This window comes from Oreochromis aureus, linkage group 18 (genome assembly GCF_013358895.1).
Source record: "Oreochromis aureus strain Israel breed Guangdong linkage group 18, ZZ_aureus, whole genome shotgun sequence".
Classification (NCBI taxonomy): Eukaryota; Metazoa; Chordata; class Actinopteri; order Cichliformes; family Cichlidae; genus Oreochromis; species Oreochromis aureus.
The window spans coordinates 31,018,144-31,037,029 of record NC_052959.1 but is presented as its reverse complement, the minus strand read 5'-3'; the positions used below and the strand labels follow the sequence as shown (position 1 = coordinate 31,037,029).

At 39.6% G+C, this 18,886-nt stretch overlaps 1 protein-coding gene across 1 annotated transcript; it reads right to left on the bottom strand.

The window, feature by feature from the left end:
• Positions 1 to 583: 583 nt before the first annotated feature.
• LOC116311754 (zinc finger protein 501-like) lies at positions 584 to 16,910 on the bottom strand. Its single transcript, XM_031728964.2, has 3 exons — positions 16,559 to 16,910; positions 15,094 to 15,346; positions 584 to 3,030 (listed from the first exon to the last, which is right to left on the bottom strand). The coding sequence occupies exons 2-3, from the start codon at positions 15,329 to 15,331 to the stop codon at positions 1,850 to 1,852; spliced, it is 1,419 nt and encodes a 472-aa protein (XP_031584824.1). The 5' UTR covers positions 15,332 to 15,346; positions 16,559 to 16,910; the 3' UTR covers positions 584 to 1,849.
• Between the last annotated feature and the right edge of the window lie 1,976 nt (positions 16,911 to 18,886).

Sequence of the window (18,886 nt, the reverse complement as noted above, 5' to 3'; positions counted from 1 at the left end):
AACCTTGAGAATCTGGGGAGGGGAGGAAAGAAAGAATTCCTTTCACAGAGTTAAAACAATGTACAAATGGTAAACATAAAAATGACAAATATTTAACAATTCACTCTAACAGTGTCTCTCTCCATGTTTCTTGGTCCCTCGCCCTCCGCGTCTTAGTTTTGTCCCTTACCTGTTCCCACGTTCCTCCCCTTTGCGTTTCATCCTTTGTCTCTACTTCATCCTTTGTGTTTCCACTTTCCTCGTCACCCTTTAGTGTATACATTGTCTCTGTCTTCCTCAGCCTATTGTCAGACCATCAGTTAATCCTCTTTCGTGTTCCTGTGTTTTCAAGGTTCCAGGTTTTCATGTGTTAATTTTCCCAGTTTAGGTTTTATGATTAGTTTCTTGTCTAGTTGGTTTTCTTGTTTGGTTTATGCTTGTAATCAGTCACAATAAAAGGCTCGCTTTTTGTTAAGTTTAGTTCTGCCTCTGTTTGTCTCCAACAAAACATTGATTCTTTAAAAACGAAAATACCAGTAAGGCTAACAATGTGATAATCAGTTTCCAAAGAGAACTAAGGACAGACCCAGAAGCAAGATAATGCATAAGGATATTTATTTCACACAAGAGATTCACAGACTTAAGCACTAACACACTATAACTTTTTCAAGGGATGTTCTAACAATAGTTGGGAAAATTGTGGGGTAGTGGACAGCATGGTGATATTTTTTTAAATATATTCTCAGTCTTTTCCATCCAAAACAGGGTTCCAAGGGAAAATGTGAAAATGCCTCCTTCAACTCCACAAATCACATCAAGACTGGCTGGTAAACTTCTACACATCTTTAAATATCCTCAAGAAAATCAAGAGCAAATCCACTTTTCCACGATCAGGAAGAAATCTGCATTGTTCCTTCAGAATCCTGGTTTCAACTAACAGGCAGACTCTCCTCTCCAGTATCCAGGCATATACCTTTACAGGGAGGCTAAGTGTGATCACCCTGAACACAACCTCTGGTCCCTCTTTTTAAAAGGGTGGACTACCACCTCCAGCATCCATGCTATGTCATAACACTGTTTATAGGGAAACTGTAATGCAATTACAGTAACTCTGTAAAGGATTACACCCAATTATTTAAATACAAGGCAGCAGATTAGACTGTGTGCTAATGTAGAAAATCTACATTAAATTTAAAAAGCTGACTGAATATCCAAAACAATGACAACACTTAGAAAAAAAATTATCTTTGTTTTTGCTTCATGTTTTAAAGATTACACATCACATAAAATTTTTCTGAAACTTTTTAAATATGTGACTCACACTAAGAAGCAATATAACTAAACGATTAATCAAGAAGACAGGTTGAGGCAAAAGTTTAATCTCCCTATTGAATGACCAAGGTACCAAATCCTGGCTACAAAAAGAACAAAAAAAACAACAATTTTTTTCATGTCCTCCTTTTTCACTTGTATCACTTGCAGATATTTTGTAAAAAATAAAAAAAATAAATCAGCTCTACAACATAAAACAATACACCTATCATTTTATATCATATCATATATGCTATTCAGACACCTCATTATTATTATTATTATTATCATTATTAATAATAATAATAATAATAATGATTCCCACTGCAGAAGAACTTTCCAAATATGAGATAAATATCTCCTCTCATCCTCATTTTTAAAAATCCTCATGTTACTCTCTGATGAGTAGTGATGAGTGACAGATGGTTTCTTCCACTGAAAACGCTACGTCCAGATGAACAGAATCAACCTTTTGAGTAATTTGCCTGCTCGCCTGTATTGGCCCTGTCATAAACCCACTTTTACAACTAACAGCTATTGCACATTTTATGTGAAATTTTCAACTTGTGTGAAATCTCATGTGTCTTTTCAAATGTATCATCTGAATGAATCTTTTCCCACAGGTGCTACAACAATGTGGCTTCTCCCCTGTGTGAATTCTCATATGAATTTTCAAGTTTATCATCTGACTGAATCCTTTTCCACAGGTGCTACAAGAATGTAGTTTCTCACCTGTGTGACTTCTCTGATGTCTTTCCATTGTTGGTTTATGACCAAATCTTTTTCCACAGGTGATGCAAGAATAAGGCTTCTCACCTGTATGAATTGTCATGTGTTTTTTGAATGTCGATTGGTCTCTAAATCTTTTCCCACAGGTGCTACAACAATGTGGCTTCTCATCTGTGTGAATTCGCATATGTCTGTTGAATGCTGACAAAGCACAAAACTCTTTTCCACAGATGCTACAAGAATATGGCTTCTCGCCTGTGTGAATTCTCATGTGAGTTTTAAGGTTAATTAGCTGACTGAAACTTTTCCCACAGGTACTACAAGAATATGGTTTCTCACCTGTGTGGATTCTAATGTGATTTTTCAAATGTATCATCTGACTACATCTTTTTCCACAAGTGTTACAACAATACGGCTTCTCATCTGTGTGGATTCTTATGTGAGTCTCCAATCCTGATTTCCTACTGAATCCTTTCCCGCAGGTGGTACAAGAATAAGGTTTCTCACCTGTGTGTGATCTCAGATGTCTCGTTAGGTTGGATTTATCATGAAAGGTTTTTCCACAAATCTCACATTTTGCAGACTTTTTACTTATCTCAGATTTACACTGAGTCTCTGACAATGGAGAATTTTCCACTCTGTTTCTGTTATTTGTGTCATATGTCTTCTTATTCAGCTCCGTATATCGAGTTGATTCTGAGTTGATGTGCTTACTTTTTTCCTGATCTTGACTCTCTGGTTCAGGAGAGCTGTGAGAAAGGAGCTGATCACTGTGTTGCTCTGAATCACTGTGGTCACCTTCATCATAACCAAGAGTTACAAGAAAGGTATCAGTCTCCTGCTTCAGTACGAGCTGCTCTCCCTCCTTGCTGGTGTAGAGTTCCTCATGTTCTTCTTTAATCTGCAGAGTCCCTGGATCCTCCTGGTTCATAATGTGGCTCTTCTCCTTGTTATCGACCTGCTGGTCTGTGAAATCCTCTTCCTCCTTACAGACATGTTGATATGGAAAATCTGAAGGGGTAAATAAACAAAACAAGTGTCAGATAATTGTAAAAATGTGATGATGTTGAGGCAATGATCTAAATGAATGTTGAGTTCTAACACGCTTTTTTTTTTTTTTTTTTAAAGCAAAGTTCAGCTAAGTTCCGCTGGCAATGATACATGCTCATTGTCTCTCACATATTTGACACATAATGTGCTACCCTTCACCACCAAAAACTGAGTCTGAGAGATAGCTAGCTAAGGTACACTTAGCACAGTCTCAGTCATGGTTAGCTGAAACAGGAAGGTGACAAGAGACAATCAAGGGTGAGAAAGCCAAACTCCAAATCACACAGAGATTTTAACTGGCAAAGAAAAACAGGAACCAACAGAAAGTAACAAATATTGAATAAACATAGAACTGAGGAAACAAAACACAACTTCACTAATATTAAACTAGGATTAAAATATAACAATAACTAAAATGCATATATAACTAACTAAACTAACAACACAGACTCAGGATGAAACCAATATACTTTTCCAGACCTGGATGTTGTTGAAATCAAATTTCCGTTTCCACAGCGAAAACATGTAATTCTAGAACTTAAAGGGATGACAGAACAAAATGAAACTTCTGTTGTTGAGTTTGTGTCTCTGCATGGGCACAGATTTTGTCTCAACAGCAAGTGGAAATTTTAAACTCATAAAAATCAAGCGTGATAATTAAAAGAACAAGAAAAAGTAATGGGATAAAAGCAGTGAGGCTCTCAGTCAAACATATGACTATTCTAAGTCTACACATATAGATATAACTTACTTAGATCTCTTATTTTTCTGTTATCAGAAAAATAAAAGAACTAAGTAAATTATGATGATGACTACTGAGTTTTGTGCTGGGGGGGGGGGGCATTTTAAAAGTGCACGTGTCACCTGGTCCCTTTAGTAATTATGGAGGACCACACTCATCAAAATAAAGAATTCTGTGCATGAATTGTACAGTAAATTATGCATTTATAAATTAATTTATGAATTATTTTTTTAATTATTATTTTTAATTATTTTTTTTTATTATTATTTATTATTTAATAATTTCATTTAAAATAAAAATGTAAACCACTAATCAATATTTCAAAATTAATAATTAATTCATTAATAAATACTTCAAATCGAAAATTGTTAGTGGTATCGCCACATAACCTGGCTTGAGTCATACAAGCTTTGGTTAGTTAGTTTAGTTTTCTACCGAAGCTGGGTCTGTTTGTAGATGTGAAGTGTTAGGTTCAAATGTTGAGAGAGGAATCCATAAATAACCACAGATCCAGGCGTGTACAATTAGACGACATTTTAATGAACACATGTGTGAGTCCAACGCTGTGCAGATTTCAGCGTCGAACCGAACTTACAATAATTAGACAAAGGTTTTATATGAGTAAGACAACAAAGCCCCCTCTTTTGCAAAAACAGACACAATACAGCTTACGTCAACCTAAACCACAAAATGTTCCTGCTAACTTTTAACATATTTTAAAATACATCATGTCTCATCTCCACCCCGGTGTTGCACCATGAGCGCCTCCTTATCTCCCCGAACATCAGGTGCACTTCCTGTAAGCATCTAACAATACGCCGGCACAATTTGCACTTGCAGCAAAAATACATCTTCACTTCTGCCCTACCAAAATAGATCTACTATGGTGTGTATGTGTGTGTGCGCACGTCGCAAGGGGCGCATGCTGTGTACTGCGTACGTGTCATGACCTCTCTATTTGTGTCTGTATGTGTGTGTATGTCTCGTCTGTCTGTACGCAGATGCTCTCTGCACCTTAGTTGACCTCAACTCAAGCAACCAGGCTAAGGCCATCCTGTGTGTACTGATCTTGACTTATATATAAAACAACTGTTTCAATCTACCACAACTACTTAAGGCTTAATCCACAATAAATGCATAATAAACACCCTACTCTTTGGCTTGCACTCACTCTGCTTTCAGTTTCACTTCTGCAAAAGCATGTAACTTCAAAAACATATAACTTCCTGTCTTCTTTTAGCACAGAGTTACTCTTTCACCCTGCAATCTGCATAAACATTAAAATTATAAATTCAAAAGCACTTCGGGTTATAGATTCAACTCAACAGTTTAAAGTGGTTCTTCTTGGACCTGTAATAAAGACTAATATAATACCAATATATTTGAACATCTGAATGCATCTGAATGCAACATCACTCTCAATAATGAAATGTTAATGATGATTATAGAAATAGCAGCAAATAATAGCAGTAAAATATTCCTACTCCTCTCAGAAGCCAACGGTACTTAAACGTTTTAGAATAAACCAAGCAGCCGGTTCAATCTTTAAGCTAAGTGTATTCACAGGGACCAAACATCTGTCCCATGAGCTGTGGTGAGGAAACAGACCCAACCATGCTGTGCTTGGTTTATAGTTAAAAGAACTCTCATCCTGTATAAACCACTAATAATAAGTCCTCCTCCATGTTTTGTCCTGCTTATATCATACAACCTCAGTCTGTCACCTTTGTAATAAAGCCCAACATTTCTGCAGTATCATATGTCCTGTTTCCCCTTTTTTTTTTTTTAAAATACATAAAGAGTGATTCTATTAAAAAACTGTATTTTCATCCTGCAAGTTAATAGATATTTGATAAACCTCTGCTGCTTTTGTTGTTAACTGTCATGGTTGACTTCCTTCTGCAAGTGCCCAGAGTCAGAAAAGACTGAGAAGGTGAGAGGAGACAGAGGCTCTCCACCCCTGATGAAACACCAGGACAAATTCAGCTATGTGTGAGGAAGAAGGAGGAAAAAAACGAGACAGCAGCAGCTGAGAGTAATTGAGAGTAATCTGTAATTTGGGGACTGGTAAAAATATTTGAGACAGTTTCTAGATATTTGCTTCCTGTATCTGCAGCGGTATCTCCAACACGAACTACTATATAGCTCCATACGGGGTATCACTCACTGATGTTTATCCTGCAGGACAGGATCTGACAGGGAAAGAAGGAAAAACAAAGGGAACCATGGACAATTTTGATAATGCTTTGATTTATCCAGAATATATTTAGTTAAAATATTGTTTTCATCGCAGTGGGATTGTGCTGGTTTCAGTGGGAAACGTGTGCAGCTCATTTAGATAGAAAGTTCGAAGAGCTGTGAAAAGTTGTACATTTATAAAGTGTGTCAGTATTTTATAAGGATGTGATGTTTCTGTATCATCTCTGTCCTGTTAGAGCCTCTTACCCAAACATCAGCCTGTTTAATGCTCTGATATCCTCAGCATCTTAAGTAAATTATATTGCAGTTTTCTCATCCAATAAAATAATATATACTGCATCAGTTTGCCTTCCATTTTATATGAAGCATACAAGGATCAAATCTTTTTAGTTTATTTTTGAGATATGGGATATTGCCCTCAAATATAACTAAAGCTTTCAGACAGTGGACATGTGTGAAAAGATTTTGTTTATTATTCAAATATGCTTTGCTTGTAACTGTGTAAACCTCTGAATGATATGCTGTGATTGTGTAAACTCTGAATGACGATTCACCCTGATAAACATGAAGCCTTGCCTATGCTTATCAAATGCCTGTGAAGACAAGTTCCTGTGTAAAGAAGAACGGAAAATGCAACTTAAGCAGACGTTTAGTATAGTACGGACAGAATGTTTAGTAAGATATGCATTTGTCAGTTAAGCAATATATTCTGAGAACAGGCGGAGACTGCCTCCGTCTGCTCTGTAACCTACATGCCTATATAACCTGCAATAAAGAAGAGTACTGTGTGACTGTCTCTTGAGACGCTCACCCCATGTACATGTGATTGATTATATTGTCTCACTGTGTCTCTGTTTTACTTTGGCAGCCTTCTATTTGGGAGATTTCCTCCAACATTTCTTGGTCCTTCGAAGCCGGATGAGACAGCCTATTTAAAGCAGCTCTCACAGAAAGCACCTCACCAGGTCCCGTCGGTGCGAGAAGCCCACGTTGAAGTCTGCCGGCAGCTCACGCACTAGGTGTGTGATAAAACCCAAGAGCGTGAATTCGGGTCTTGGTCAACGTTTTACAAGCGGTCCGCACCGTCGGGGGCTGATCAGGTGCATCTGAAGAAACCAGCGCCAAGGTAAGACAGACTACTTTGAGATAATAAAGGTTTGCGCAAAAAAACGCAAAACGAAACTTAAGACTCGTCCCAAGACAGACTGGAAGCATTAAGCTCGTCTTGAGGACTGGTAGTCAGCTCGCCCGCAGAGGGTTGGAAGCACTAAAATAAATATTGAGCTCGTCATAAGTGATTGGTAGCTCCCCGAAAGGGTAAAATAGGCCTAGCTCGCCCACAGTGGCTGGAAGCACTACGCTCGCCTTAAGAGGCTGGTAGCGTGAACGCGCGTTAAAACTGTCTGTCTTTTATTGTCTTTTTTGGTGGAATAAGTTGATTTTTACAGCACAATAAGGAGGCTGAACTATTCCACTGATTTGTTTACTGTTGGTCGCTGAAGTACTGGTGAATTGAGAGGAAGGTCGTGTTTTATCACGTAAAGGTGACACCGCTTTTGAGAATAGCTCAAAAGTAGAAGGGCGTGTCAGCCACCTCTCTCTGTTCTCGTGCCAGTGAAAGCGCCGCAGGTGTGTGTGTGTGTATTACTAAGCGCTAAATACATAAAGAAATAAATAAAATAAGTAGAAATAAACATATAAAACAAATAAGAAAATGGGAAATAAAGCAACAAAACTCACTGCTGACGAGCAGTGGCTAGAAAAAAGAAATGTCCAGGCGCCCGGACAAATTAGTGCATATAGATGGAGAAATCCAAAGAAAACTAAATGTCCCACGTGGGAGGGAAAATGCATTAACTAAATTATAAGAAACCCTCCAAGCAGAAATGAATACTGAAAAGGAAGCTAAAAAGAAATCAAAGCATACACAAGAGTTGTAATATTTTAAAGCATGGAAAGAGGAATGAAGTGGAATAAACAAAAGGTTAAATTAAGGTTAACTTAAATTAAAGCAATGAAACAAAATTGGGAAATAAAAAAGAGAGATGCATAAGGCATATTAGGGCTGTGTCATTGTTCAGCCAAGGAAAATGTCTCCAGCTTGGGAAGGTATGAAGCTGCAGGTTCACACAGACCCGTGATGGATACATAATAAAATATAAACTAATATACTATTGTATATTAGTAGTAAAGTAGTGTATTGTGATATACTATTGCTGTTATAAAAAAGGAAGAACAATACAATGATAACATTAATAATGACATACTATTAATAGGAAGAGGCACCTCAGTCAGTTATGATATGAGGTGAATGGTTGTTAAAAGTAGTCTGATTCAAGCTTAAGGTTTGCTCAAACTCAGTATATATAGGATATAGGAGATGATATAGGAGATGAAGAAAATAAGGAAATAACTACACTAATCAGGTGCATAGAGACACTTGACCTGCTTGTAAACCTGTCATCTTAGATGAGACTTTGTTAAGATGAAGAGCAAACCTATACTAACAACTAATAAGCCAAACCCTGTATACAACAGCTAAAGCTACAGGTTTGAGAAGCTGAATAAAATGAATTAAATATGTGGACACTACCAAGCTGATGAGCAAGTTACACATTTTTATTTGTTTTTTAGAGCAGAAGCTGCATATTAAAGGTCACACATGCAGCTGTCTGTGAGCTCAGTTTTTTCCTCACACTTCTGCTCTGTTTCTGGCAGCAGCTTTTTCTTTTTCTTTTTGTGTCCTTGATGATGATAAAGTCCAGAGCCAGCTGAGAGCTGGGTTGTCTGTTTTGTTTTATGTGACAAGGCTGAGAGATTAAAACTTAGTTTCTTGTTTTGAAAGAAAAAAAAAAAAAGGAGAGGTTTTGTGTTTCTCAGCCAAGAACAACTACAATTTCATTTTCTGTTTTGAGACAGGATAATAATAATAATAATAATAAAACAAAGAGTGATGTTTTGTTTAAGTATTGAAGCAGGCTAATACTGCAACATACCGTCTAGTGCATGATCTGCGAGCAATATATGAAATCATCTTATTTATCTTTAAATAAACTCCAATTATGGAGACCTGAAGTCACATGCTTAGGGCACACCCTCAGGTGAAGGCAGAAAGCTACTAAACAAAGAAAAGAAGCTATACAGAATGTGCCACAGCCACAAAACTAAGTATTCACGTTCTTTCTGACTTTTTGTGAGCCTGAGTTATGACCTTGGCTCCCTGTTTTTCTGCCTCCACCAAAGGTGGGGGTGACGCTCCCGTGGCTCTTTACTATCACAAAAAAAAAAAAAGAAAAAGAGAGGCCTCTGCTCTCTGAACACAATACTCTTTTCATAACTCAGCGGTATGAAATGTCATGAAACAGTGTAACTCACTCACAGTAAATCAGCAGTATAGGATAATACCAACCTATCTAATAAATCTAATGATTTTCACATTCCTTTAACTAAGAAGTGTGATGCAAACTAAAACTACATACTGATTACACAAGAAGTATGATGTGGCCTACAGCAGTATCATGATTCACTCATTTTGATTACAGGTATAATGTAATATATGACAGCATAATAATCTCACAACTGCTACAAGCACATTTGCCTTTCTTAACACACGCGAGTGAAAGGCAACTGTTAAGAAAATGCCCTTTTGGGTGAGACAGGCCCAGAGGCCCTGCATGCAAGCGTACTAACACACATACATGCAATGAAGAGCAGCTTACACTAGAGCACACACTATATGTGCGCTTCTATATCTCACATTGGTGTTAAAACAGGAAAAACTTAATAGTTTTGTTATCAACTGCTGAATTTACCCACTACTGACATTTAACTCTCCAGCTTGCAGGACAATACGTGAAACGCTTTGTGAAAACAGAGAAGGAAAATGAAGACACAGAGAGAGTCTGGTATGACCAAGCAGTGACCAGACAATAAATTTAGTTGGTAATACAATAAATTGTGAGATGCTTTCTGCTTGATTGATGCAACACAAGTAATTTACATGGGAGGAAACTCCTCATGTGATGCGACATTTAGCAATTTGCAAGTGTGCAGCACATCAGAAGAATGACTATGAAATTACAAAGGGAAACAATTTTACTGACAAAGGATGAACAAAAAGCAGCTCCCACAGCTGAGCAAAGGAAATGGCTGAAATGTGGAGCGCAACTAAGAGATGACTTGATGATTTGTGAAGGAAAACCAATACTTCCAAAATCTCTACACAAAACAGTAGTTTTAGTGACACATGGAGTTACTCTCCATGCGTCAACAGGAGGGATAGGAGATATAATCTCCAAAACACTTTTACACTCTAAATTTCGAAACTTCAGCAAAATGCTTACGTAACCATTTTATTCCAACATATGGCATCCCCACTCTGATAAGATCAGATAATGGGACACACTTTGTCAATGAGGTAATCAGTAAGGTCTCTGAAGCACTAGGAAATAAAACAGAGACTGAGAAAATGCATGGAAGAAACAGGGAGACCATGGCCTGAGTGTATAGGCCTGGTAAAATGTGGATGAGACTGACACAAAGTTCTCAGAAACTCACAACTTGAAATTACTTGAAAATAAAGAGATTGTTCTAAACAACTCTCCAGTATCTTGCAGGTTGAAACCAGGTGATTGGATCCTGATTAAAGTACTCCAAAGGAAAAATTGGAGCTCACCAAGGTGGGAAGGTCCTTATCAAGTGCTACTCACCACACCTACCGCCTGTAAGATAGCAGAAAGACCATCTTGGATTCACCAAAGCCACTGCAAAAAAGTGAGTGATAAGTTTAGACTCTGGTCCTCCCCAACCTCTAGTGTTCGCTCGGTGGGGGTAGGGTGATCAGTGGCAACACTCGTGATCCCACCCTCTGGCTGAGGTCTACTCATTAGAGGCTACAGGTGTGTCTGGTGGTCGAGAAGAGGAGAACACTCACAGGAATGGAGATGCTAGACAAAGAACCCAAGATTCCACTGAGGGAGAAAGGAGAGATGGACATAGACGACGTCAATATTGGACAACAGGATGCCAGCTGACAACAGTCACAACCCTGTGCTTCATGTTTGTGTTCTCAGTGTTCCTGACAATAGCCATCCCACTAAACTCATTCCACATTGGAGGCTATCAAGGTGACAAGTGGAACGAATATGACTGGTACCTGTCAAGCACGGACTGGGACCAAGGCTGGGACATTGTCTTCACCTATACTGGCAACGACTGGACACCCTACAGTGAGTACTGGCTGTGTGGACAACGTGCCTACTTCATACTGCCACCCGGATGGACGGGCACCTGTGCCCCAATCTTCATTTCAGACCACACCTTCAGGATGTCAGCTGTAAATATCTCTCAGACTACAAGACGACGACGAGACGTCTCCGCAGTGCAACCACATGACCCCATCTATGGCAGTGATGTGCCAGAGGAATTTAAGCTTTGGACCACCGGACAAAAGGTCCTCCACTCACTGTTTCCATGGGTGGGCACCGGAAAGAACATGTTAAGAATTGAAACTTTGGATTACCGCTTTGGACTGTTCCTGAATGCCTCATGCAAAATCAACAATCAACAAAATGAAGAGATTGATGCCCTGCGCATAACTGTGATGCAACATCGAGTCGCACTGGACATGATTCTGGCTGAAAAAGGAGGACTCTGTATACTCTTTAACAACACATGCTGTACATACATTCCAGATAATGTTCACTCTTCCAACATGACCGACGCCTTACGCACGCTGAAACAACTCAGGGACGCTCAGCAACAGGACTATGTCACGAACACTGGAGATTGGCTTACCTGGCTGTTGAGTGGTTCCTGGAAATCTCTTATTAATAAAAGGACTGGTTTTTGGAGGAGTTCTTCTACTCCTACTCTGTTGTTTTACTTCTTGTATTTTGCCATGTGTACAATCAATGATTAATAAAGTTGTTGCAGTTCATGTGCAGGCATACCTGACACTGCCCATGGACGAAGATGATGATGATCCCCCTGACACTGAAATACTGTGATACACCAATGTATGACGTGCTGATTAAAAATGCGCTGCAAGAAATCATGCACAGATAATAAACCAATGGTGTTTTAACTAGTGTGAAAGTTAAACAACAGGAGGGAAATGTGAAAAGATTTTGTTTATTATTCAAATATGCTTTACTTGTAACTGTGTAAACCTCTGAATGATATGCTGTGATTGTGTAAACTCTGAATGACGATTCACCCTGATAAACATGAAGCCTTGCCTATGCTTATCAAATGCCTGTGAAGACAAGTTCCTGTGTAAAGAAGAACGGAAAATGCAACTTAAGCAGACGTTTAGTATAGTACGGACAGAATGTTTAGTAAGATATGCATTTGTCAGTTAAGCAATATATTCTGAGAACAGGCGGAGACTGCCTCCGTCTGCTCTGTAACCTACATGCCTATATAACCTGCAATAAAGAAGAGTACTGTGTGACTGTCTCTTGAGACGCTCACCCCATGTACATGTGATTGATTATATTGTCTCACTGTGTCTCTGTTTTACTTTGGCAGCCTTCTATTTGGGAGATTTCCTCCAACAACATGGTATATTAATATTTGTCTGTTAGACAGTCACACAGGTATAAATGATATGAAATAGGAATACATACCTTTACAACTGAGTTAAATTCCACCACTGAGCATTTTTGTTTGTTTGTTTTTTTTAAATGGTAAAATACATAGTAAAATATCAATAATGTAAATCCTATTATATTTGTATCATCAAAATAAAATGAGATAGTTTCAAGAGCTACACTTGCAAACTAGTTTACTAGCTAAACTTAGCATCATTGTTGGTTAAGGAGACAGTCGCACAGCGCATGGCTGTAATGTTCTCCCAGATACATCACATGAAGATGAAACAACACAATTTTCTCCACTAAAGGTCAATTTATTTCTATTTCTGTTGAACATGCTGTCCAGCACAGCTCTAGCTGCTTATGTCATGGCTAGATCGTCCAATTTAACAGCTTCGCACTTCTGGTCTTCTCGGCCTTCGGAGGACCCGGCCGAGCTGGTCTATCTAGGCTGGGTCCTTCGAAGGATGTAGGCCCTGAATTTGGACACAGCCAAACTTAACTTATGAAACTATTATGTCCCAGCTGTACTAGCTAGGTATGCTTTTTGTAAGGTTATGTGCTCTTCACAAATAAAGCTTGAAGCAGCTCAGACTATTAGAACCAGCACTAAGCCCTGTTAGTTTTATACAGTGTTAGAGCAATGGCTGCAACCTACTTTCACTGCAGAGTCCCTTCATTTGTCATATTTCCGTGTTAGACCAAGTGTAAATCCCGAGGCTGAAAAGCCTTTGTGTAAGCACACACACTTAATAGTGCAAAGCTATAAGCACAAACAGCAGTGTAGAAAAATCCAGGCAGCCAGCCTGTGTCTGGCCAACCAATCAGTGAGCTCCTTACATTGCGCTGCATGGCTAATTTGCATTGCTTCAGGATTTTGGAAATTAGATATCTAATCCAATCACAAATCTGATAGCTAATCCAGTAGAAAATCCCAAAGCTAATCTATTTGCTAATATAATAGCTAATCCGTGAGCTAACAGGAAAGGGAAATGGATTTTCAAATGAGGAGTGGAATCGCCATTTTAGATGATTTGAAATATTTATTAATGAATTAATAATTCCGTTTGAAATACTGATTTAAAAATAGTGTTTTTATTTTAAATGAAATTGATAAATAATAAATTACTTTGAACTAAAATTAATTATATTAATAAATTAATTTAAACTCTGGCCTTTAACAGGTCAAGTATCTTTGAGCAATTTCAGCTCATTTCGCTGATGCTAAAAACTTTCCACTTATTCCAAAAATATGCATCCATGTAGGGCTGTGCGATATGATGAAATAGATCGAATGACAAAATTAAAACATCTACCGTTTCATATTATACGCTATCGTTTGTTTCGTGGTGTCACAAAATACACTGTTTACGGCAATATTTTTTCATTGTTTTGATGGTCACCATGTGGATGCAGGCACAGAGAATACCAGCACGGCCAGTGAAGATGAGGCAAAACCAGGTAGCTCCAAACAGAAGGACCTCTGTAGCATGGACATAGTTTGGTTATGAAAAGTTTGACATGGACCAGAAAACTGTACTATGCAAATTATGCCACAAACCAGTCCCCACCACAGACTCAAGCATGACAAACCTCTTCTATCATCTAGAAAAGAATCAAATGAAAGAGTGTGGAGAGAGTTTACAGATGAGAAGCAAAAAAGAGCCGTCAGGTGCTCAAAATAAACCTTAGACTCAAACGTTAGGACAGGCTTCCCCACAGCACGCCATGTAATAAATACTCACAAAGAAAATGGCAACCGGTACATCTTATATCTAAAAATATATAGTTTCATGCATCGTCAAAACACTCAACTCCAGGTACACGATGCCCAGCTAAAAACACTTCACACAAGTCGAGTTGCCCGAGATTCACAGAATTTACAGAAAATGGACTATTTTGTAATATATATCATTATCGGGATAAGAAATGTCTTATATTGGGATATGATTTGATTTTGGTCATACTGCACAGCCCTACATCTATGTGATGCATATTTTGTCTATATCACTTGTCTATGTGTTGTTGTTTTTTTTCATTATTTGTAGGAACAACATACATCTCCACTGTCACTGAAGCTGAGTAAAAACAAGAAGAACAGGGAACATTCCCTCAGTGTTACTTGGAAAATTAGAAACTACTCTTTAAAGCTTCACAAAACATTTGTGACCTTTGACATTATGGTGCTATCTGAACTCAAATATTTTTATGAGGGAAACGAATCATTTCTAAAGGCTGTATAATCAGAGTGACTCAGTTTTTCTGCAGCTCCAAGGAAGTGAACTCTTCAGTTTCATCATTTCCAATGCACCAGTAGAAATTTTATTGATGTTAAATGTTTAAGAAACACATGCACTATTGCTACTGATTGCAGCTGACTTTTAAGTTCTTCCTGTTTCTCTAAAAATAAATGTAAATTTGAGCAGTGAGTAGGATCCTAAATTATTCAAATTCATTTTTAATTAAGACCGTTACAGGTTTGCATACCTGTGCTGTGTAAGTTTATTTCAGGTTTCCGCATATCATCGTCGAGTTTGAGTTGTTCATCCCCACTTTCGGCCTCCTCCTTCAGTTCAAGCTGCTCTCCCTCTCCCTGATTGGTGGAGATTTCTTCCTGTTCCTCTTTTATCCGTGGGGGATCTGGGTCCTCCTGGTCCAGACTGGAGTTTTCCTGCTGGATCCAGACCTGCTGGTCATCCAGACTTTCCTCCTCCTTACACTTCATGCTGTTATTAGAGGTCTGAGGAACAAAAGCACACCTGAAAAAGGTTACTAATGTGATGACAGGAAAATACACCTCTAAACAAATATAATCTAGTACATGTTGAGTTCTTGAATCAAGACCCGATTAGCTATTCTTATTGTCGTTTCCTGTGATGCAGTGATCTTTTGTATGTTATCACACCAAGTGAGTAATTTTCATGGGCAGATGGCTCAAAGAGCTAAGATTAGTTAGATTATTAGTAACTTTGGATCTATCCTGCATCCATCACTCAGTCCTCACCCTGCATGTTTAAAGCTGACCCCAAATATTTCTTGTAATGTCAATCCTGATGTTTTGATTAAACAGTGCTGAACTCTTGTTGTTGTCAACTGCTCATGTGTGTTCCTAGTTCATTCAGTCATTTATGTTCAGTTCATTCAACCTAATAATAAATCTATGAGTCCAGCATTTTGGTCCTCTGTCTCCATTCTCCACATACCTGACCGTAACAGAACGAAACGGTCAGGTGTGTGTGTCAGAGTACCTGGGTCAATGGCCCAGGTACTCTGACAAAGGGTTTGCAGTGTTTCAGGGTTTTTGTCAGATTTGGGACTGTATTAGTGCGTTAGATTTATATCTGACTCCTAAAAATATATAATACTGACTTAAATACCTACAGCTTACAAAAGAACGAGTAATGCATGCATTTTTGAAGGTGGCAAAGCAACTTCATTAACATCCATTCATTTCAATTATTTAACATTTTATATTTAAAACAAAAATAAGCGAGGGTGGTGGGGTCATCACCTGGTCATCTGGTAAAGACTTAGGGGGCGTTAGTGATGTTAAAGCCCCTCTCTGAAAGCAAAATTCCTGCCGGCCTGCTGGGCGAAGAGAGCCACAGGCGACAGCGGACTCTTGTGTAGCCACCGACCGGCAGACAGAGAGCCGAAGCGGACATCCAACTGGGGCACACTGCAAACTGCTTTCCCTTACTGCCTCCTCTATCTTAATCTCTAACGCCATCTTCTGCTAACGTAAATTTCCCATGTGTCTCGTTGGATGCTTAATGCCAAAAGTTTACTGTTAAAGAGACAGAGGGTGGTGGGGGGGGGGACTCCTATTTTATATAGTATTTCTATTAAAAAAAAATAGCTCATAGCTGCTGCTTCATTTTTGTCTGTTAGCCTGCAAACTGAGCTCCGATCAGGGTCCTACACGTCCTACTCCTGTGTGAGCGTTACATACCTGTTATCTGTGACTTTATCCCGAGTCTTCGGCTGATATCCAGCAGTCTGCGTTAAAGGCTGGTCTCCTCTTCATACTGTACGATCGAGTTTTTAGCCTCTGAGCAGATTTCTTCAGCAGTTAATCTCTCGGAGATTGAATTAAAGGCAGTGCTGCTCGGACAACTGAAATATTTCTCTCATACCACCAAAACAGGCTCTTCAAGCTAACCGTCCACCGCACATAAAACATCAGCCATCAGAGTCCTTGAACAGCACAAAGCTGTGTCCCACCTCAGCAGCTGCATCCTTCCAGGCCCCGAAGGCCGCACTCAGCGTTTTCCGACTGTCTCTCTTACGTCGCGCTGGTCCTGTTGCCTAGCAACCATGGCAGAAAATTGACACCTATTACTGAAAAAAACAAAGACCGTGCTGATGCTTTGATCCTGCTGTTTGTTCTGTTTTTAACACTCTGTGCTAAAGCTGAAGGAATGTGATGCAGCTCCAAACTAAATTACACACACTGTGCTGTGACAAAGAGTTTTATCATCTTAAAAATATGTGTACAAACTAAGCTGAGGTGCTTTAACCTCCTCTACATCCCTGTTAGCATGATGACGGCGCCCTCGTGTGTTGTGCATCATCAGATTTCAGATAACTTAGCAGAAAAAGATGTAAAAACTTCACTGAGCCTTCAGCAGCTTCTACATCATCAGTAAAGAGAGATTTAAATATCTGTGTGTGACACAGTGTGTTAGTGTGCTCACAGGAGCCACAACGTGTAAAACTGCTTTTTCTCTCTTTACCTGAAGCTGTTATGTTATTTAGCGCTGCAGTTACCATCTCTTATGTGCATGGTGTAAGTGCTTAATCGACAACAGTCCCTGCAGAGGATGTGGGTATGATCCACAGTTGCTCTCCAGGATGAAGAAAAGGTTGGACATCTTTGGTTGAAGGTGTGTGTTCTTAGCATAGTTTCACAAACTAGTGTCATTTGTTTTCTCTAGCTTTTAAATACTAAAAGCTCACAATAAAAAACATATTAGGTGACTTATTTGTAAGTAAGTAATTTCCCCATGCACCTCTGCACTAGAACTATAATATCCCCTACCTGCCAAATCCTCATGGTGGCTACATCCATCTTTTATATTTTTATTTTGCTAAAACTGACTGCATAAATATAACATGAAGTCTGTTTGTGATCATTTGCTCAGAGACATTCACACCAGTGGCCTGATTTAGGTTATTTTGTATCATCCTGTTCCTAATTGCTCAAAGGAGCAGATATCGGTACTGCTGATGGAATAAGGACCTTCTATGCCCTGCTCAGCTCTCCTACAATGCCTGTCTCCAGAATCTCCTCCATGCTCTTGAGAATGTTTTTGCCAAACACAGCAAATCTTCTGGGCTCCTGGCTCAGACGGTGTGTCTCCTGCCACCCTCAGACACTGTGCAAACGAGCTGGCCCCAGTGTTTTCTGGCATTTTCAACTCCTCACTGCAGACATGTCATGTGCCTGCCTGCTTCAAGTCCTCCACCATAGTCCCTGTCCCCAAGAAACCAAGGATCACTGGACTAAATGACTACCGACCTGTGGCTCTGACATCTGTGGTCATGAAGTCATTTGAGCACCTGGTTCTCTCCTACCTCAAGACCCTCATGGCCCCCCTCCTGGACCCCCTGCAGTTTGCATACAGAGCCAACAGGTCTGTAGACGATGCTATCAACATGGCTCTACACTTCATCCTGCAGCATCTCGACTCCCCAGGAACCTACACCAGGATCCTGTTTGTGGACTTCAGCTCTGCCTTCAACACCATCCTTCCAGACCATCTCCAAGGCAAGCTTTCCCAGATGAATGTGCCTGATCCCATCTGCCAGTGGATCACTGACTTCCTGACGGACAGGAAGCAACATGTGAGGCTGGGAAAGAATATCTCGGACTCCTGGACCATCAGCACCGGCTCCCCTCAGGGCTGTGTTCTTTCTCCTCTGCTCTTCTCCCTGTACACTAACTGCTGCACCTCCACCCACCAGTCTGTCAAGCTAATCAAGTTTGCAGATGACACCACTTTTATTGGACTCATCTCGGACGGGGATGAGTCTGCCTACAGGAGGGAGGTTGAACGTCTCGTGTCCTGGTGCAGCCACAACAACCTGGTGCTGAATGCCCAGAAGACAGTGGAGATTATTGTGGACTTCAGGAAGCACACAACCCACTCCCCCCCCATCATCCTGACTGACACCCTCATCACCACTGTGGACTCATTCCGCTTCCTGGGTACCACCATCACCCAGGACCTCAAATGGGAGCCCACCATCACCTCCGTCATAAAGAAAGCCCAGCAGA